This window comes from Scomber japonicus, chromosome 24 (assembly GCF_027409825.1).
Source record: "Scomber japonicus isolate fScoJap1 chromosome 24, fScoJap1.pri, whole genome shotgun sequence".
Classification (NCBI taxonomy): domain Eukaryota; kingdom Metazoa; phylum Chordata; class Actinopteri; order Scombriformes; family Scombridae; genus Scomber; species Scomber japonicus.
In genome coordinates this window covers 14,574,157-14,594,311 of record NC_070601.1, presented here as the reverse complement: position 1 = coordinate 14,594,311, position 20,155 = coordinate 14,574,157, and the positions used below count along the sequence as shown (strand labels likewise).

At 39.7% G+C, this 20,155-nt stretch overlaps 1 protein-coding gene across 1 annotated transcript; it reads right to left on the bottom strand.

The window, feature by feature from the left end:
- Nucleotides 1–10,388: 10,388 nt before the first annotated feature.
- LOC128354375 (beta-1,3-galactosyltransferase 1-like) lies at nt 10,389–11,409 on the bottom strand. Its single transcript, XM_053314611.1, has one exon. The coding sequence runs from the start codon at nt 11,389–11,391 to the stop codon at nt 10,414–10,416; it is 978 nt and encodes a 325-aa protein (XP_053170586.1). The 5' UTR covers nt 11,392–11,409; the 3' UTR covers nt 10,389–10,413.
- Nucleotides 11,410–20,155: the final 8,746 nt, after the last annotated feature.

The window sequence follows — 20,155 nt, the reverse complement described above, 5'->3', positions numbered from 1 at the left end:
CTGAACTTATTAAGGGTCTTTGCCCAAGTGATTTGGACTAATCTAATACAGAGAAAATCTCTAGTTTTAGATTTAAGTCTACAAACACACCACAATAGCAACGGGTGGACATAAGTAACTCAATATAAAAGTGACCTAACCTGATCAATGTTAAGAGTATTAGTGCAGTCTGTTGGGGTAAACTTGGTCCATGACTTGCTATTAACACCACGAGGTTGTCTTTCGCTGGGTAGAGAAGAAGAAGAAAGAGAAGTTGGAAATCAGCAAATTTCAACCGTAGCTGTCAAATCTCTCAATGGAATAGTTCAACATTTAGGAAGATGTGCTTATTCACTTTCTTGCAATATTTAGGAGGAGACTGATACTACTTTCATACTGTGCATTAAATATGAAGCTAGAGCCAGGAGATGATTAGCTCAGCCTGGCAAAAAAACTGAAGGCATAATCTCTACAACGATAAAACACTGTCAGACTAGTTTTTAATGGTCAAAGAAAAGTATTTTTTTAATATTTGTCAGAACAGAAGATCTGACTATCAAGGCACAGTTCATTTGCAATCAAATAAATAAGCTTAACCTCCTGCGACCTCATATGGGGACATTACATTTTGGGTTTGCTGGGCCTTATACTTCATTTTGCTTAACTGTGACCTGTTGTCCTTGTTTTTACACACTTTTTTATGCCACCTATTGCTAGCAAAAGCATAATACATTAATAAGTGTAAAAAAACTAGATGGCAGGCATCTTGGCCACATCAATCAACAGCTGATCCCCAGACAAAAGCAGACCAGGAACATAACCTTATTAAATGTAATGTTTTATCTGTTTGATACTCTATACAAATTTGACTAATTTTAGCAATAGGAAGTACTCATTTGAGGAAGTTGGGGAATATGTTGGGACCTAAGGAAATATATAGTTTTATACACTGATAAATGAATTGTGTTATACAGTAAAATAAACCCATTGTCCCCATATGAAGAAACTACTTCCTGTTCAAAGACAATGCTTATTTTTTGGACTTATCAGGTTCTAATGATCCCAAATATCTAGGGGAAATTAAAAATGCATACCAAACAAAAGCTTTGGTCTCAGGAGATCGAAGTGGAAACAGACAACTTTTAACTCCTTTCTTCTAGAGAGCTTTCAAGATGATGAAATGAAATCCTTTTAGAAATCAAAAGGTTTATACAGGTTGTACATTTAAATGAAAATGTGAATGCATACTCAGATATATGTGTATCATCAGACTTGCCTGTGCAATATTCTACATTATTTTAAAGCTATAAGACAAAAGACAGAGGTTGGCCACCGAACAAATTATTTTGAGACGTAGCAAACAATAGCTACCGGGGGAAATAAAAGTGCCATCCTCTTCCTCTTTTCGTTGTTGGGTGGATGACTCACTTCCTTTGTGCCATAAATCGAGCCTTCGTACCCGGCGGCACAGTGAAAGCTTATAATCCAAACAGAGATGGTGTTATTATTCTACAGCCATTACACTGTGCAATCATCATTCACTTAACAATGACAAAGCAAAAAAAGCAACAAAAATGTCACCAAAACAGTCCCTCTCCCCAAAACTGCCCCCCCCCCTGTTTTCACTCATGTGCTCATTTAGAAAACGCCGGCATTCAGTGTCATTAACTCCAGTCTTCACAGCTGGAAGGCAATTAACACACAATTCTCCAGGTGGAGACACTTAAGAGTCCAAACTGTTCACTGTGCGCACACACACACACACACGCGCAACTTATTGCTATTATTATAAAGGCAAAGTTTGGTTGAGATGTAGGACTACATGAGTTTGAGTGGAGAGTTTGGTTTTATGTGTATGAAGACCAGTTAGAGTTTTGGGAAATGGAGCATCATTTTATTGAATTGAATTGACTTGACTTTATTATCCACCTTAGTAGAGAATAGTCTTTGGCAGCAGCAGCCATTGTAATAAGTTAAAACCTTATTAAAAGGTATCTTATGAAATGGCAAATTAGCAGTCGAGAAAAAGTGTAATATGCTGAGATCATTACATCATATCATGTGACCACTTCAAACCTTCCAGAAAAACTACAGATCTTACATGAGAAAAACCACTAAACCAAAACTCTCTGTCCTGCAAACTTAAATTTTACTGTACATTTAAAAGGAGTTCATGTTTTGAAGAGTTTGGTTTGGTTCTCTGAGAACATGCAACAATAACAAGTAACTATCTTCTCTTTCCAAACTATCTTACAATGTAGCTCAAGGCCTTGCAGCTTCATTTCACTAAAGTCTAATTAAGAAAACAAAAAGGACTCGGTACCTCTTATCACATGAGAATGAATTCGAGGAGGCCACATTCTGCATCTCTAGAGTTTGGGAACAAATATGAAAAGATTGCAATCACTGCTTTTGTGTTTGTTATTGTGTATGTGCTACATTTAAAGACAAGAGCTTGTTGTGTGATGCCATTTTTTTAAGCTCAATAATGAAGTTTCACAAAGCCGCAGTGTAGTTGTACACCCGTCTGTTCATATCCATGATTCATAAAGACAATGAGATGGAGTGCAGTGAGACACAGTATTGCAGTGATTAACAAACAGAAGGATTTGTACCAGGGGATACTTCAGTGGTAGTGTGGAGTAGCTCAACTAATTAAAAAAACAAAGAAATCATGATTTATGTAAAAAAAACCTAAAAAAACACCAGACACATATTTGACTAGAGGGGGAATAAACACCCAGTAAGATTACTAAATAGTCTGATTCTTCTTTATCTCAGTAACCAGTAAGCCAGGCTGTATTAGTACCCCGACTGAAGCCCAGTCCTTCCATTTTTATTTCATTCTGACTGGATAATGCTGCAGTTTTTGACATACTAGGTTTCTAACAGTGACCAGAATTAAGAAAACTACATGTTTTAGGTATCTCCCGTCCCTTCTCTAACACACTTCAGCTGCTTGATCTGGTGAGAAAAAAAAAGCACACACATTTTTCCCCCCTTCACTTTCTGCTCAAGGGGCCCTGGCCACTGTATGGTAAATCCAGCCATGCCAGTAAGCTGCCATTACCACTAGTTTGCAGAAAAGTTCATTTAATAATCTAAAAGTACTGATTAAACTGTTGACATGGTAAGCTAAAAGAAACGGATACGCAGTTTAAATAATTAATTTAAAAGGAAATGAGTTTCTTTCGGTTTGAGCTTTACTGTGCAGAATAATGTGTATGCAGTATTATACATAAAAATGCAGTGGGAAACTAACCTGAGTTTACAGCATGTACATACAAGCAGGACTTGTGACATCAATTGGTTTGGAGCCAATTGTAGTCCGTTATGCATATTGGATAGATGGACATTTTTATTGTCACTGCATATAAAACAATGACACTTTTTTTTTTAGCATTCCCCATCCCAACAGTATACATGAAAAAAAATATTACAGATAAATTAAAATATGAATGAATAAATAGTAAAGTGTAGAATGTATGCTCCACAATATTACACTACTGTATAACTAATGTAGAAACCTGAAGCCTCCACTGCACAAACACTGATAGTGAAGCAGAAGACAATAATAATAAAATATGTGCATATTCATAGATACATGATATTTTATTAATGAGAGAGAGGGATTAGATGAAATTTCAAGAAATTCTAACTGTAATTGAAATACTATTGTGGGAAAAAAAACATAATTCACAACAGAGGATTTTGAGAAGTATTAAAACATATCTGGAGGGGATCTTTAAATATTAATATTAAGTAATTGGATAAACTGTTGAAATAGCTACTGTACCTAAAATGCAATGGATAAACAGTTCATATTATTAGCTGAAAGTAACAGATAAATGGTTGAAACATCCAGCTTCTGTCAGTCCGAACAGATAAAACCAACCTAATTCATCCACGTTAAAATCAAATGAATATACAGAAAGACTATAAACATCTGAACTGCCTCTGTGGCTTTGGAAAGACTGAGCCAGCTCTGCTTGTTTGCCTGCACATGAAAGAACCACAAAGATCACCCTTCATTTACATCAATTAGACACACTCACAGATCCTCCTCACACTGCACAGCCCTCAAGACACACGTCAATATGAGTAGCACACTTTCCCCAGGTATGCTAAACTATAAAACCTACCCACATCAAATACACAGCAAGCTCATTATGAGAACCTTGTTCCTGTAGCTGCTGTCTGAATTGAATCATCTTGAAATCCACGAGCTCGCATCAGCAATTTATGAGACTCCGTTCACATGCAAATATTCCTCCGAAGCTTGAAGCCGGTCATAAATATGAGCCTGCAGATGAAGGTGAAGTTCCATCCCCTACTATCAATTCCAAGAGATTCCAACGCGGAGCATTAAGAGTTAATTTATCACAATTCAAATTCAGACTAGCTGTCACACTTATCACTGTCAAACAGGCTCGTGGTGCCCCTGCCTCACGTCCTGATGTACGCTTCCTATTTAAATCCCATCTATCAGTTATGGATGACAGAAAATAATTCATGGTGCTGAAACACTGTCATCGACAAGGACGGTCTCTCCTGGCAGGTATCAATATTAATGCCACATATCAATATTAAGATTTAGTTTTACATATGCGGGTTTGCTGTGTAGCAGAGGTTAAATTTTCTCTCGGCTGGACGCACATGAAATGATTGTGAGATGTGAGGATGCGATTGACTCGAAAACAGCAGAGTCATTTATGCAGCCGTGCAAAGGTGACAGGAAGTAGGGCCGGAGCTTATTCTGCTCTGCTGCCATCGATTTGTATTGCAGAGAAGTCATTTCAAAACAAATCTGAATGTTCAAGTGTGAGAGGCAGCAACCGGCCAAAAAAAATCGACTTTTGTCTGATGTACATTTATCAAATGTTGAACACTTGGCAGACACGAGGAAGATTAATAGCCTCACTGCTTTTGATCCTGAACTGCATCAAGTTTTGACCTTTGAGTCTTTGTGAGTGCAGAGTAAATGTCACTGCTATGCTTCGTCCCAAAAAACTATGCAGGGCCAAGACTGCAGAGAGTACACTGATGCTGTGCACATCTACATGTAGGAGTCTCATGAGCCAAAGAAGAGAAGGGGGGGAGGGGGGGGGGGGGAGGGGGGGGGGGGGGGGTCATAAAAGTTTTCATTCCAACCACCAGGCTTCACTCATTTAATCAACTGATCTCAGTCAGATCATCACTCAAAGCATTTCATGTAAAAGCACAAATGTATATATGTCAACCTCACCTTTGTATAGTGGAAAGCGCTATACAAAATAAAGTTATTATTATTATTATTATTATTATAGCGTTTTAGAAAAATTTAGAGTATCAACAAACCTCTGGAGACCATGCATGTCTGTGTAACACTTCATAGCAATCTATCTGATACTTGTTGAGATATTTCAGTGTGGACCAACTGACAGCGGTGCCGCTAACATGGTTTGTTTCCAAATTCAAACATAAAGACATATGAACACACACACACACACACACTGATACACGTAGGCCTGTCACAATAATTATCGACTTATCGTACTATAACGTAATTATCGGCATCATCATGTCTACATATGGACTTATTGTATGATACATGGCCATGATCATTATTTTGACCTCAATATTACCACACTAAGCAGCTAAGAGGCTATTCATGTCACATTGGCTAAACAAGTAGTGTCCTCCGTGGAGACTGCAGAAGAATTAAAAAGTAAATAACTCTGTCCCCAACCATAATCTCTCCAATCCCCCCGCCCCCCATGCATTACTATACTATTATATTATCATTATATCAGTAGTATAAAATGATCTTCAAATGACAATAATATTGTTTATCGCGATCATTTCTGAGACAATATATCGTCCAATAATGAGTCATCATGACAGGTCACAATACAATGAAATGTATCTATTTTTAAACATAATCAGACACATATTCTCAATAGTTTGAAGGGGCAGTTGAATGGTCCTTGTCTGAACCCACAAACTTGCATAAAACATCCAAGTGTGTAATCAGGCACAAAAAGACATCAAGTAGACCCAAAAAATTAGCAATCACTACAGGCCATTTTCACATCCAGTCATCATTATGTAAGGGAAGCTGTAGCATTACACATGCATCCCAGCATCATGCACTGCTCTCATGGCCCTTTCTGTGGAGGTAGAAGAGGATTCAACCAGCTGCTCTCAATGAGCTCTTTTCTCTCACCTTGCTCTAACTGCACAGGCACAGATGGCAGACTGCAACACCGCCAATTTATTCCACGGTTATTTTCCCGTAAACATTTATTCCTCTTCGCCTCAAAGGGCAGGTCGCGAAGAGGTAACGACAAAGTTTTTAAAGTGAAAGAATATGCACAAGAACATGAATATGTATAGAAGGATTAAAAAAAAAGCTGTTTTTTCATAAGATGTTCTCTGCAGCAGATTACATGGCTTTTAAAAAAAATACTCCCTGCAGTCTTTACACCATCTAACTAGACCACGATGCCAAACCAAGGTCTCCTCAGTGCCCTAATAGTGTTTTATTCCCACTCAAGGCATCACAAAGCTTGCCTGCCAATGCTTTGTTTTCAAATCAGAGCGTTCCCAATTGTCTACCACTCCGCCTTGCTCGTTATGAGGTTCATTTACCACGAGCCCCGGAATAATCACTCGCTTTTCATTTTCCCCAAGCTTTAGCCTTTTAAATGCTCTACCACTGGGTTGTTTGGCCAATTACAGCACAGATTTTCTATTACTTAGCATATTGTATCAAATTGCATATGCCATACAGGGTGATCAGAGGAATGCAAAACACTGCACAGAGGATACAAAGCTGTGAAGAACAATTATATCACATGTATACTACTGGGCGAGCTATGCTTATAGATTTCATGAAAGGAAATAAAGTCATTAACTGATAACATAGTGTGGTTGTTAGGGGAGGATGATGATTTTTCTTTCTCACGCACAATAAAACCAAAGAACAAATGCATCCTAAACAGATACATTGGAATAAAACAGTTTCAATTATATAATTCGTTTCAAAAAGTGCTCCAGAAATGGATCAAAAGGAAGTATTTGACGCGTAGACGCCAACCGGGAATAGTTTTATTATGAAGAAATCATAACGGCAATGGTGTGTTTTCTGCCTACAAGCTCCCATAAGGTTTTTTTTTTTTTTTTTTTGAACAGGAAACTGTTTGAAGAAAGATCCTTGCCACAAGTGCTTCCTACATTTTTATGTTTATCTTTGCAAGTACAGAACAGAAGACATTTTTCATTTCTGCGCCACCAAATCCCGCAGGAAGGGTTGCCGCTCCCTCGGATGATGATGCCTGGAACAAAGAGTTCACACATCCAACGTACACACACAGATACACACAAGCAGATACACACCTGTAGGCATAAGAGACTAACACAATTCAATTACAGTGATTCTGCCTGGTGCTGATTTATCCGTACACCTAATAAAAGCTCCTGGACCAATTATATCCATTTGGTCATTATTGTATCATTTAATCTGGAAACTGCAAAAGAAAGTTTTCGTGTGGATTAAAAAAAAAAGTGACATTTGCATAACATCAAAGGAGAAGTGGTGTTAATTATAGATGCTAGACCTTGACTTGTCTGCGTCACCAGTGATGACACACAGCCTGCAGTCTGTGTGTCATGAAATGTTGATATTATTAGACTCACTAGAAATATCTTGGTTTAAAGGCTACGCTACACTGATCATTGTAATACCATTGAATCAATAACAAATGACCGGAGGAAGACTCAGCTTTTATTTTGGATTTATGTGGGTTTTTTTTCCTTGTCTGTAGCCTGTGTTTGATGATGTTACAGGCATTTAATTACTAATGAAGCCGATTTGACGACTTGTGGCCACCAGACATCCCTGTAGACTGTGAGCATGTCAAATCAAAGAGTCGTTAGGGAAAACAAGAGCGTTGTCTCATCATAAAACTACAAATTGGATAAATCAGCATGGCAGAACATAAAGGATAATTGTGCCATGCTTAAAGATCCCCTCCAGGCAGGTTTTAAGTTGTATATGAATTACTCTACTTTGTATAATAATTTGAGTCTTGGTTATTCCAGAAAAAAAAAGAAAAAAAATCCATAAAATGACATCATCTCCTTCTTCCTCATTAAACAATCCAGAATCTACAAACATACGAATATATTTCATCTTAAAAGTTTAACAGCTGGACACAAATGCCACCATTGGCGCAACCATTGGGAGCAATTTGGGGTTCAGCATCTTGCCCAAGGACACACTGACATGAGGACCGGAGGAGCCGGGAATCGGACCATCAATCTTCTGATCTGTGGTACACCTGCTCTACCTTCTGAGCCACAGCTGCTCCACAAGATGTCTCTAATTCACCGTGAAGTCCATTCTCAGTGTTTGTGCACTGGAGGCTTCAGGTTTCCACATCCACAAGTTGAATGCTGGAGCACTATTGGCGCCAAACTAGTTGTGATGTCATTCATGTCAATCCTGCTCATAAGGCTCACCCCTAAAAATGTTGGATTTCCAGTGAGCACAGAGAAACTTTCCACTTCCAGCAAGTGAATATGAAAACAACCTTCTAATGTCAAAGTCTGCACAGTGAAGCTCCAACGTCCAACTGAAGGAACGAGAAGAAAACCATTTTGAGTGAAGGGAGACTTTAAAGCACTACATTCTTGTTGAGTCTAATAAAGCACATGGTCATATCTGCCATCACTGATGAATCTGACAATGAGGGTAACATCTGTCTGAAATTCTGTTCAAAATCATTTCAATTCCTCAAATGTATTATTTACGTGGACAAAACAAAATAATTATTGGTCAGTCAGAAAAATGAAACATTACTTCAAGGCTGGGGTTATTTTTCTATTCCAAACTGGATTAAATCATTGAATGAATGGTGAAACATGGAAGGATGATGACTGGTCTGAGGCACATTGAAAACAAAATTTATGCGCTTTATTTTGACATAAAAATCCATTCTGTGCTGCCGCTCCTCTTGTTACGACATCGCCACTGAAAACAGCCGCTCAGCTGCCAATAACACAGATGCCTCGTTTGATTTAATCACGCGCCGCACACAGCCTGCTCGCCTCCTGCCAACGCGCTCCGACACCTGCATGGAAAAGAACATGGCCGTGTTGTTTCCAGAGCCACATGCAGATTTCAGCGGCGCTCAGCATTCGCCCGTCTGTGATGTGTTGAGAGTTGGGAGCCGCTTCAAACCGAGCGCAGCTGCTGCGAGGAACAGCAGTCTTAATGAGACACTCTCATTTCTACTGCTCGTGTTTCCACAACAGTCACACTCTGTAATTTAGTTTTCTTACATGCATGTGTCTATTAAGTTGCAGGGTGAGTGTATTAAATTGAGCAGAACTTTTATGACTTTCTGTAATAAATACAAATATCAAGTCTTGTAAAATCTTTTTATTTAATCTCAAATAACTGAAAAGAAAGCACTCCAAAATGTAACATTTGTCCTCAGAACACTCTTCAGTACATCTGTTCTACTTCATGTTCAAGTAATAGAAAATATAATAGTCTGCGGCCTGCTCACAGCACTGCCTGAGACAAATAACTGCACATTACACATTAACAAAAGTAACATTCACTTGGGAATGCAAGCAGTCGATATCTTCACACTGTCTGGATGCTTCCTGAAGAAAAGGACTTCTTTTTTTCTTCTCGATGCACGATTTCAAAGATCTGTTGTAAGAAAATATGTCTGATTCTGCAAAGAATATTTCACAGCTTACAGAGGCAAACAGGTCTGGTTGTAAAACACACCACTGCTTCCCTAGTGTAACATAATACATGTGTTTCAGCCTATTTAAATAAGTCATTACACTGTAAACTCGCAATGGTCCTCCCGATGACAACAGCTGCTGCTGCTGTGCCAGACAGTACATCCAACATTAACACCTTGTTGAGAAAGGACAACTGAAAATACTTGAGGAACATTCATAATTAGAACTTGTGATCAACCCAAGAGGCGAATGTCTGGGTTAAAAGAAGTGTGTTCTTGTTAATTTAATCATGGGGACAGTTTGTCTCTTGTATAAATGAGTAGTTTAGCACGCTGCTAGGTTTCCTGTCTTGTAACTTCCTATAAAAATCTGCATGGTGCTGTCGGTCATGGCAACCAGCCGCCTGAACATGTTGCACATTTTTTTGGAAAACACTTCCAACTTTGTGCTTAATTTGTGTGTCCGTGAGCTTGATAGCACTGGAACACACCTTGAAGTGAGAGGACGAGGAATAATACAGAGTTTGCTTTGGACTTGCACTAAAGAGACTCCTGGCAAAGCAATCAGCGGCCAGACAAAGCTCAGGATGGTTCATCAATACTGTTCTTTCAACTCAGTGCAGTATTTGCCAATGTCAATGATGGGAAAGCAGGTGCTAAGAGGACATTCAGTTCCTCCCTCACAGTCCTGCTAACATTTAAGGTGTTTCTTGCTGGTCATGTCGTTCCAGATACGGTGCATCTCCTCTGGGGAGATCTGGTGAACGGTGACCACCCGGCGGTAGCGGCACAGGCTGTAGGCCATCTTCCAGTGGTTGAAGCCACTGTTCTGGAAGGGGTGGATGCCTAGTTTACGGAGGCACACGCCAACGTACACGTCCTCCAGGTGCAGCAGCCTGGTGTGTAATGAGGTCTTGTATATGAGCTCAGCTACGTCTGCCGAGAAGACGTAGCCGGTACCGGAGCAGAAGGGGGGGTATTTGCTCTCTGGGTACAGATCCCTGGGCATGTACCACTTGCTGCGCATGTCTCTGATTGGCCCACCGTTAATGACGTAGCCAGTGAAATACCTCCTCCTGGGCTTGGTGGTGGGTTTCAGGAGGTTGTAGATGAGGTTCTCCATGTTGACAAAGATGTCACTGTCTGTCTTGAGAACATATTGAGCTTTGGAGCAAAAAGTGGCCATCCAGCGCATGCCCATCAGAGTCTTAAGCGTCAGGTTGTGGTAAGAGTCAATAAAATCCTCCACTACTATGTCATGAAAGATCTGACTCTCCTGCTCCACCATCTGGTTGAGGACAGTATCTGTGCTGAGACCCAACAAGAAGAGCGTGACCACACGCACATCCGGGAACGTGCTCTCATCACCCCATGTCTCTCTGATGGCCTGACGGGCGTCAAACTCCTTGTGGGTGGTGCTGATCAGAATGACAAGAAAAGGGGGCTCCGCCTCGCATTTCTTGGCTTCATTGATGACGTAGCCAAAGTCGTGCGGGTTGAGCGAGCGTGTGCGGATGTTGCTGAAGGTGGAGTTCTTGTTCACCTTGCGGATAGGGATATTCATCTGGCCCACGTAGGAAGTGGAGGGGCGGGACACACTCAGGTACCACAGAGCGCTGGCCCAGCAAACCACTGTCAGTAAGTATAAGCAGGAGACCTTAGAAGGCATCGCTGTTCACTTGGCTGGCGTTACCAGTGGCAGCAGCGTTGGAAACGTTGAGGCCATGCCTCCATAGGTTGTCCTAGATCTGGCGGTGCAGCTTAAAGCTGCCTCCGCAACACAGATGACATTAATTTGAGATAATGGACTTCTCTATCATCTAGTGCTGGTGTTGTGATTGATAAAGACCACTGCAGATATTTCTTATCATGGCCACAGCCTTACTGTGTCCCATCGCAGCTCACTGGAATGTTTTCAGCTCTCTTTGACAGCATCTAAAAAGAGAAGAGAAAAACAGACAGTCAGTGGCAACATAAATCATAACTACATAATGAAATAGCAGAACTAAGATAAGCATGTTGACTGGAGGTGTGAACTTCTAATACACTGCCTCAGGTTATTGAAAAGACATTTATAACACCAGGCGTGTGGCCATATGTAACAATACTTTTTGATTCTCTGTTCATTACAGCCCATCACATCAGTCCACTGGTTAGGCAGGCAGCACTGTGCCACAGCCAGTTACCCTATCGCTCCATCACTGCCTCTGATAAGAGCTCTGTGGTCTGAAGAAAGTGAATATCCCAGTAAACTCTCTCCATTGATACGTCCTGCTCTGCCTCAGCTCTGACCGCTTTCTGTTTGCAAACGCTATTTATCTCCCTCTTATCCCCCCTGGGCCAGACAGAGACGAGCAAATCAGCCCCACTCCGACAGTCTGAGAGGAGGCGAGGGGGGGGGGGGGATCAAGGCGGTGAAGGTGGAAGTGAAACGTTCTCATGGGAAAAGATTAATATCCACTTCCTCTCATCCTCCTGGTCTCACTCCCCCCTGTTTACTCCCTCCATTTCCCTCCCCCCCAACCTCCTCTCCTCATGCTTTCCGTAGCTCACAGTCAAAACTTGTAAATTTTTTACATATTGTACTTCCATAATGAGCTACCGCTTCGTTAGCCGGTAACCGTCACCGCTGAGCAGCGCTGGTATTTCCAGCAACTTTTTTTTTTAGAATCACTGCTCTAATTGGACACACTGACAGACCATGTGGGGGGATGAATTTAAGCCCTAAATACGTAATAGGATAAAAAACCTGCGTGTTTATTCTATTGAGTCAGTTTACATTCAAATATGTTTTGGTGAGGCAGTGATGGATAACCAATTCACAGGATTTTAGTGTTTTGAAAGCCAAACTAAATCTAATCCTTCTTTACAAGCAGACTTTTTATTTGCTACAGACATAATCTCTCTTTTGATGTAGCAGCAGCCCCGTTCTGACTCTGACGCACACAGACGGAGGGGGAAACACATTTTCTTTACCGTGCATAACTGATGATGAACAAAAAAAAAAGAGTGGTATAGATCCTATTAGAGATACTGTGTGTGCTGAAATGTGTGAAGATGCTCTCCGCTTGCGCCTCTGTTTTAAAGATGGAACTGAGATGGCTGAGATATTAAAAAAAACCTCATTCTTTAATCAGGCTCCAGATTTTCTTTTCATCAGGACTTTTTTCCCCCCTCTCTTCCTCCCCCGTTCTCCTTTGCTATCTCCTCTCCTTTCATTCCGTCTCTCTTTCTGAAGCAGTGTCATCAATCTCATGGTCCAGCAGAATCCATCTCATCATGGCTGCTTTTCCACACCTCCTCCCTCTCATCCTCTCATCCCCCCCTCCCCTTCTCTACTTCAGCGGGCGCTTGATCCATCTTTATATGTCTCACTACCTCTCAGTCCGGCTTTGCCTTCCGTCTCACTCTCTAACTTTTTTATTGTTTTCGTCAGTTTCCCCACACTCCCTTGTTCTTTCTTCAGATCCTCAGCTACCTTTATTCTTCTTTCTTCTCTCTGTGTAGTGTAGTGTTCCTCACCTCAGAGCTGGCCAGATTTCCTCTGATTTATTGACAGCTCACACCGCAATCAGTCTCCTTAAAACCACTCAATCTCCACTTCTTCACCTCCCTCTCTCTCTCTCGTCTTTCTCTGACAGAATCATATTCATCCCCCTTTCCTTCACCTCACCTTCCCCCCTCAATTCCACTCTTCCTGTTTGCTTGTTTTCACCTCTATTGTTTCCTAATCCTCTAAAACTACTGTAACCTAATTTTCTCTTGATCCCAAATAAAACCCATATCCTCGTTTGGCGATGCACCTCACGGAATCCCGAAACCTGACTTCCTCTTGGAGCAAATTGAAAGAAGGCCGTATCGTTTCATGCCGCCGTGTCACTTTGAATTGCATTAGCACTCAGTAGAAGTCCCCCTCCTGAATATGTTACGCTTCCCAGGGAATATCAGCGCAAGTTATCTTGGTCTTTAGTAGTGGTGATGCGGCTCCTGCAGTGGGAAATATTCAGTAATAGCAGTGCTAATCTGTGGTTGGCAGAAACTAATTTAGCATGGCAAAACAGACCACACAGTGTAATGAATCCACATTGTGGAGAGAGCAAATGAAGGATGTGGAATCATGGTGGTAGATTTTTGCCTGATCTGTACATTCAGTATTAGATTTTTATGTTTTTCTAATATTGGATTGTGTTGCTGTTGTGTCTTTATTTCATGTGTTAAACTGTTGTCCAGTATCTTTTATTCCGGTCTTAATTACAGCACATGTACAAATTTAGCTGCTCCAAAAAATACAATACATTTTAATACGATGCCTAAATTATTCAAATAATATCTCCCCATGCAAAATAAATGAATAATGGAAACAGAAATGGAGGTTTTAATGGTGGGAAAATACATGTCAGAATGGTTTTGGGTTGCACTGAAGGATTTTTTCCCCTTTTAAACTAAACATGATGAAAGGTCCAGATGTTCTCAGAAATCTCAAAAGCTTTCTTGTCCATTTTGCACACACTTTTTAGATGATCCCCAACTTTAGCTCTGCACTTTCCTGTCAACTGTCACCAAGGTTCCAAGCTTCAATTTCAGATCACAAGCTAAAAATAACACATCAGTGCAACATCAGTCCAGCTTCATCCTGCACTGCACAACAAATCTGCTGAAAACTGAGGATGACCCTTTCTGAATATCTGAATATTGAACCTATATTCACCTCAATTTTTTTTTATTACAACTATTAGATGGATTTAAATTTTGGTCCCCAAAGTATGAATCTTAATGACTTTATTAATCCTTTAACTTTTCCCCCAGCACCACTTTGAGGTTATACATTTGTAGCTTTGAGTTAAATGTCTCGACAGTTATTAAATTTAGTATGGAATTTCATATTCACCACAGGATGAACTCTAAGAACTTTGGCGTTCCCTTTACTTTTCATCTAGTGCCATAACCAGGTCAAAATCAGTCTAAATGACCAAATACCTGCAAAACTACTGATATTCACGTAAGCCTCCACTGTTCTTTTTATAGTGCTAATTAGCAATTGTTAACCATGTTAGCATGCTAAACAAAGATGGTGAACATAGTAAATGTTAAACATCATCTAAACATCGGCATGTTAGCATTGTCACTGTGAATATGTTACAAATACAGCAGGTAGACTTGTTAATCTAGTGCTGTGTCTCAAATCAGACACTTATGTATAGCAGTGTGTACATTCTCTACTTACACACAGGTTAGTGTTGTCTCAAATCAAATGGCCATTGCGCACTTACCAGAAATGACAATTAGCTAGTTAGTAAGCTAGCATTAGCATTCGCTGTACCAAATCATTACAGACAGCTAAATTAACCCCGTAAACCAACTGATGGCTTATATGTAACAACAGTTTAGTGATGCTTAGTGTAAAACACACATGTATAATACATCCTTGGCTGCCATTTCCAGTTTGAAAAGTGGTTCCTCCCCTTGTGCTACGTAGCCAAGATGGCAACTGTTGAGGGTGAGAAGTGTCCATAGTTCCACACTCAACTTTTTGATTGTTTTGAGTGCACCATCGAGGTACTCATAGTACACTGCATTTTTCCCCATACTTCTCAGTATGAACACACTAATGCACTCAAAATATTAAGAGTAAGTAGGCTATAGAAGTACAAGATTTGAGACACAGTATATATACACCATAGTCTAGTTAGCCTTCAGTATGTTCTATAATTTTGGCATGTACATCATGTGAAGTCATGCTGCTTTGACTATAAGCAGCTTCTGTTGGTACTGTACAACCTTTGACACTGAAGTCTGATGACTATGAGTGACGATAAAAAGTTATGGGGAGCACTTTTTTTCTATGACTTCTAAACAGATTTATGGAATTGATAGAAATCCCTGCCACTACTTTAACTATAACAGTGTGTGTATGATTTATTGAAGCTATGACTCAGTAGAAGTGGTGTGACGCCTGTGGAGAATCCTGTCAATTATGTGAAAAGGGTAAGAAAAAAAAAGCATTACTGCAAACATTTGGATGCTGTTCTGTTCCTGTGATCTGTTTATAACCGCAGAATGCATTAACCTTCATTTACATCATAATTGCTTGATACTAATTTCATACAGAAATATCCAAGAATCACTGTACATTATATAACTTCCCTGCTGAGAAAATGACAGTACCAATAGCAATGAAAGAATTACTCTAAAATATCACGTTGCAGTAAATACAGGCATTAACGTGTGAGAAGTGAGGAAAAAAAATACATTAAATGTAATAATTACTTATTATTAACAACCATTCACAGGGCTTATTGCTAATGATCTGTTAATATGAAATGGTTGCCATGACAGCACTGTGACAGCCCATAGGAAGAGAGACGGAGACTTATAAGAAATGGAGGGGGAGAGATACAGTCAGTCTGCTGTGTGCTGGCATTAAGTGTTAAGTGTTTTAAATGTAACCCCCCCTCCGGGAAGTCAATTTAACAGCGTCATACTGAGCTGTGCTTGCACGGGTCGCCGCTCCATTACGCCTCCCACTGATCCAAGACTCCACATTATAATGGAGCGTATGTGTGTGTATGTGTGTATGTGTGTGTGTGGGAGAAGACAGAGCTTAAAATACTTTCACACACTGATCAAAGATTTATCCAGATCTTGAAAGATAATCTCTAAGCATAAGTGGAGACAGTGCTTCTTATTATTCCAGACCTTGGTACTGTCTGGTGCTAAAGTCGTTTATCGATTGATTTATTTACAGTCTGTCGAGTATAGATTAGTTTTAGGTCATATATCAAGCAAAAATGCCAAACATGTACATGTTCCAGCTTCTTATCTGAGTGGACTTGCTGTTTTTTTCTGTTTTATATCATTAGAAGTTGTTTGGTTTTTGACTGATTTGAAGACATCACCTCAGGCTTTGTGATGGGGGAGCTGTGAGGGATATTTTTCATTACTTTTGGACATTTTATTGACAAAATGACAAGGCAGTAGTAGTAGTGTCACACTTCCATAAATCTGGAGGAAATGTTAAAAGGTTCAGTAGCATTTTAACAAATCCACTTATGAATTCCTAATCCTTCCAAAATCCCTTATCTGAACTAATTGGCTGCAGTTTGCACAAGAAGCCAAGGCTAAATATAACTAAACTCAAACTGAGACCTGTACTTTTTATTGACCTAGCAGAGAAGCATTAGTTTCACTTTATGATTATAACCTGCAGCAGTGGCCTGAAAATAAGATGAGCAGCATCAGATATGAAGTGATTCAAAGTGTATCGGACACATTAAAAGAACTGTTTACTTCTTACAAACTACTTCAACTGAATACTAGAAGTTCCACTGTGGATCTACTTACTTTATGAGCATTACAGACCCTGTTTCAATGTAACGTCTTAACGTCTTCTCATTGGAATGTTTTATCATTAAAGGCCAGACATTTTCTTACCTTTTATAGAGGCCTAGTGATCCTATGTTGTATTTTTGACCACTGATTACATATTTATAGATCATATTTAATGATCAAGTGACATCATATCCTTAATTGGACTGTTTATGTATTGTATTTTACCATTTTGATCTATTTTTCTATTCTTTCTAATTCTTGTTCTATTGTCTGAGTGATTCACACTATTAGTATTAACCCAGGTGCTCATCAATTAGTCAGTGATCTTTTAAGTCCTCTCATTGGATGATTGAGGCAGCTCTTGTATGTATATTAAAGTGTGGTAATGCTGCCCATAACTTTATGAGTTAATAGTCAATAGATATGTGATATTTGTCTGTTGAATGTTTTCTATATAGCTTCTTGTTAATTAAACTAATTTGAGAACTAATATGTGTGTTAGTGTCACAGTCTTACACATCTGGTTACTATTCCAGCTGTGAACCACATCCAAAACCAGCTATGTGAACCAATCCCTACAAACGCCAACACATCCTGGCTTTTAGTCTCTAGTATGTGACAAGCTCCAAAAAACTCACATCCTACAATTCCCACAATGCAACTTGAGATCTTCTTTTTATTAGACACTTGCCTGGTAAACACTCAAATCTTTCAAACTCCATGCCCCCACTGTGTAAGATAGCTAACAGCTCATATTCTTATTTTTTAAATCAATTTGTATTGTGTTTTGTTCAAATTGAATCACTTGTTTCAAGAGCTTGAGTTCATAGCAGCATTTTGTAATTAAACATTTAAAGAAATGAATTAGAGATTTGACTGGTGTACGGTATTTTCTGCTCTGTTGTCTCTATAATCAAGTGACCTCTACAAGCTGGAGAGAAAAAAAGCTGAAAGGCTGCAGGGATGTGGGAGTTTCTGTCTCGTTTTATGTTGCACCAGATAATTGATTGCAGTCATTAGTGCAGCGTGGAGTGACCTTGCTCAGGGGCACGATGACTCTCTCTGTGTGTGTGTGAGACAGTGAGTGTGTATGAGACAGAAACAGAGGCAACATGGAAGTGCTTTAATAGACTGTAATGTGTACGGCCCTCTTTGTGTCAGAGGTGCGTATGTGAGAGATGAGAGTGGGGGTGGTGGTGGTGGTGGGGGGGGTGGGTCGGACACATCTGAAGGTAAATAAATCATATTTTGTGCTCAGGGATGACATCTTACATCCACGCTGCCTGCTTCAATATTACAGATTTAATGATTGGCAGAGGGAAAGAGGAAACAGCCTCCATCACTTTGCAGTTTTCACGGCTGCTGATTTAAGCAGAGCTGTCAAACGTTACATGTTGAGAAATTCTTTACATAGCAGCATTATGACTGCCGAGTCATGACCTGTAAATATCATTCAACGACAACTATAAAAAAAATTGATCGGGTGCGTGATGGAAGCAAAAATAATTGCTATTTATGTCTGAGGATGGAGAAAGGAAAAAAAAAACATACTCAGGAACAAATTATATTTTCCAAACACACATGTCACTGTGAGTGTGTGATATTGTCTTAGAGTGGCTGTGTGTACTTTATGATTACTGAAAAAAACAACAGCATCCCTGGAGGGAGCAATTGAAACACAATTTCCCCTCCGCCGCTGAAACAAAATAGACTCTGTGGCCAATGAGAACTGTGTATGAATGCAGTGAAGCATGAGGATATGAATAATGTGCTATTTTGGGAGCTTTGGACTTTTCTACATATAATAAACCTATAATTCTATTTAATCCTTACATACTGTTCATAGTCTATATCTTCACAGTATGTTCCTGGTCAATTTTGACCCAGTCTAAGAATCTAAGAATTTGTATCTCATTTTGAACCACAGATGTGTTTAGAAAGCATAAATAGTCGATCTGACTGATCAATAAATGTGATTAAACCTTGATTCATGTTTCACAGAGCAGAGAGAGTGGATTTTTTAGCTTTTACACTACTCATTTTTGGAGAAAAACATCTACTATACTATATTATACATAGCAATAATGATTGAAATGTTATTTTATTGAAAGTGAAAATGACAAGAACTTTATGGAACTGTGGGGTTTATTATATAACCATTAGAGCCATCAGTCTTAAACCTATTAACTATTCATTTAACTAAATGACATGGCAATAGATATGGGTCAAATTTGACCCAGAGCAGCCTATGCTATGCTATCCAAACGTATAACATTTAAAATATTTGTATGCATTTTTGGCCACTTTAGGAAAAGTCATCAAATTTCAGGTTTCAGGTGTCAAATGTCAAAATGGGTCACATTTATAAGGGTTAAACATACAGTATCAATGACACAACCACAGCCAAACTCTCTCACACATGCTGACATCTTTGCACATTCACATCCTGCCCATATCCTATAAATTCAACACGTTATCTAAGGCTCCTGCTGTTGAATATGAGATAAGCTCAACAGGAGGTTTATAATTGTCTACCGACAGAAAAAACAACCCAAAACAAAACCGTCTTCTGCTCGATGTTTGATCCTCTTTCCCTCCAATCTTCAGCCAAGTCTAAAACCCATTATGTCGGCTTCTAAACATTCAAAAGAGGAATTAATGCGTGAGGAATTTAACGGCAATGGCCAAATCGGTTAGCATCCCACCTAATATGAAAGAGGCACAATTAAAATGTCAGGACTGGAAGGCTCCCAGCGGGGCACTAGCTATGCTTTTGTTTCCTGGATAATAAAGGGCTCAATGATTGTTGCTGGAGAAGCACAGCCAGCCATATATAGTCAGTATAACAGGCCACAGGCTGGACACTCTGGGCTTAGTGCAAAGCCTCTGAATGCAAAGCAGCTTAGGAGTGACAGAGGAAATGGGATATCAATAGTAGCCAACAGATTTGGCTGCTATACAAAAGCCTGATTCTCCATCCCCACTTCAGTACTGACTTGAGCCCAAACAGTGCAGGGGCATATCAGTCTGAGGCCAAGCAGTGCATGCAGAAAATTTCCAGTGATTGTTTTAACTCGCTCAGAGAACTGATGCTTCTCTCAAAG

Bases quoted from the DNA above. Each gene is read 5' to 3' on its own strand.
- LOC128354375 (XM_053314611.1), bottom strand. From the start codon at position 11,391: ATGCCTTCTAAGGTCTCCTGCTTATACTTACTGACAGTGGTTTGCTGG.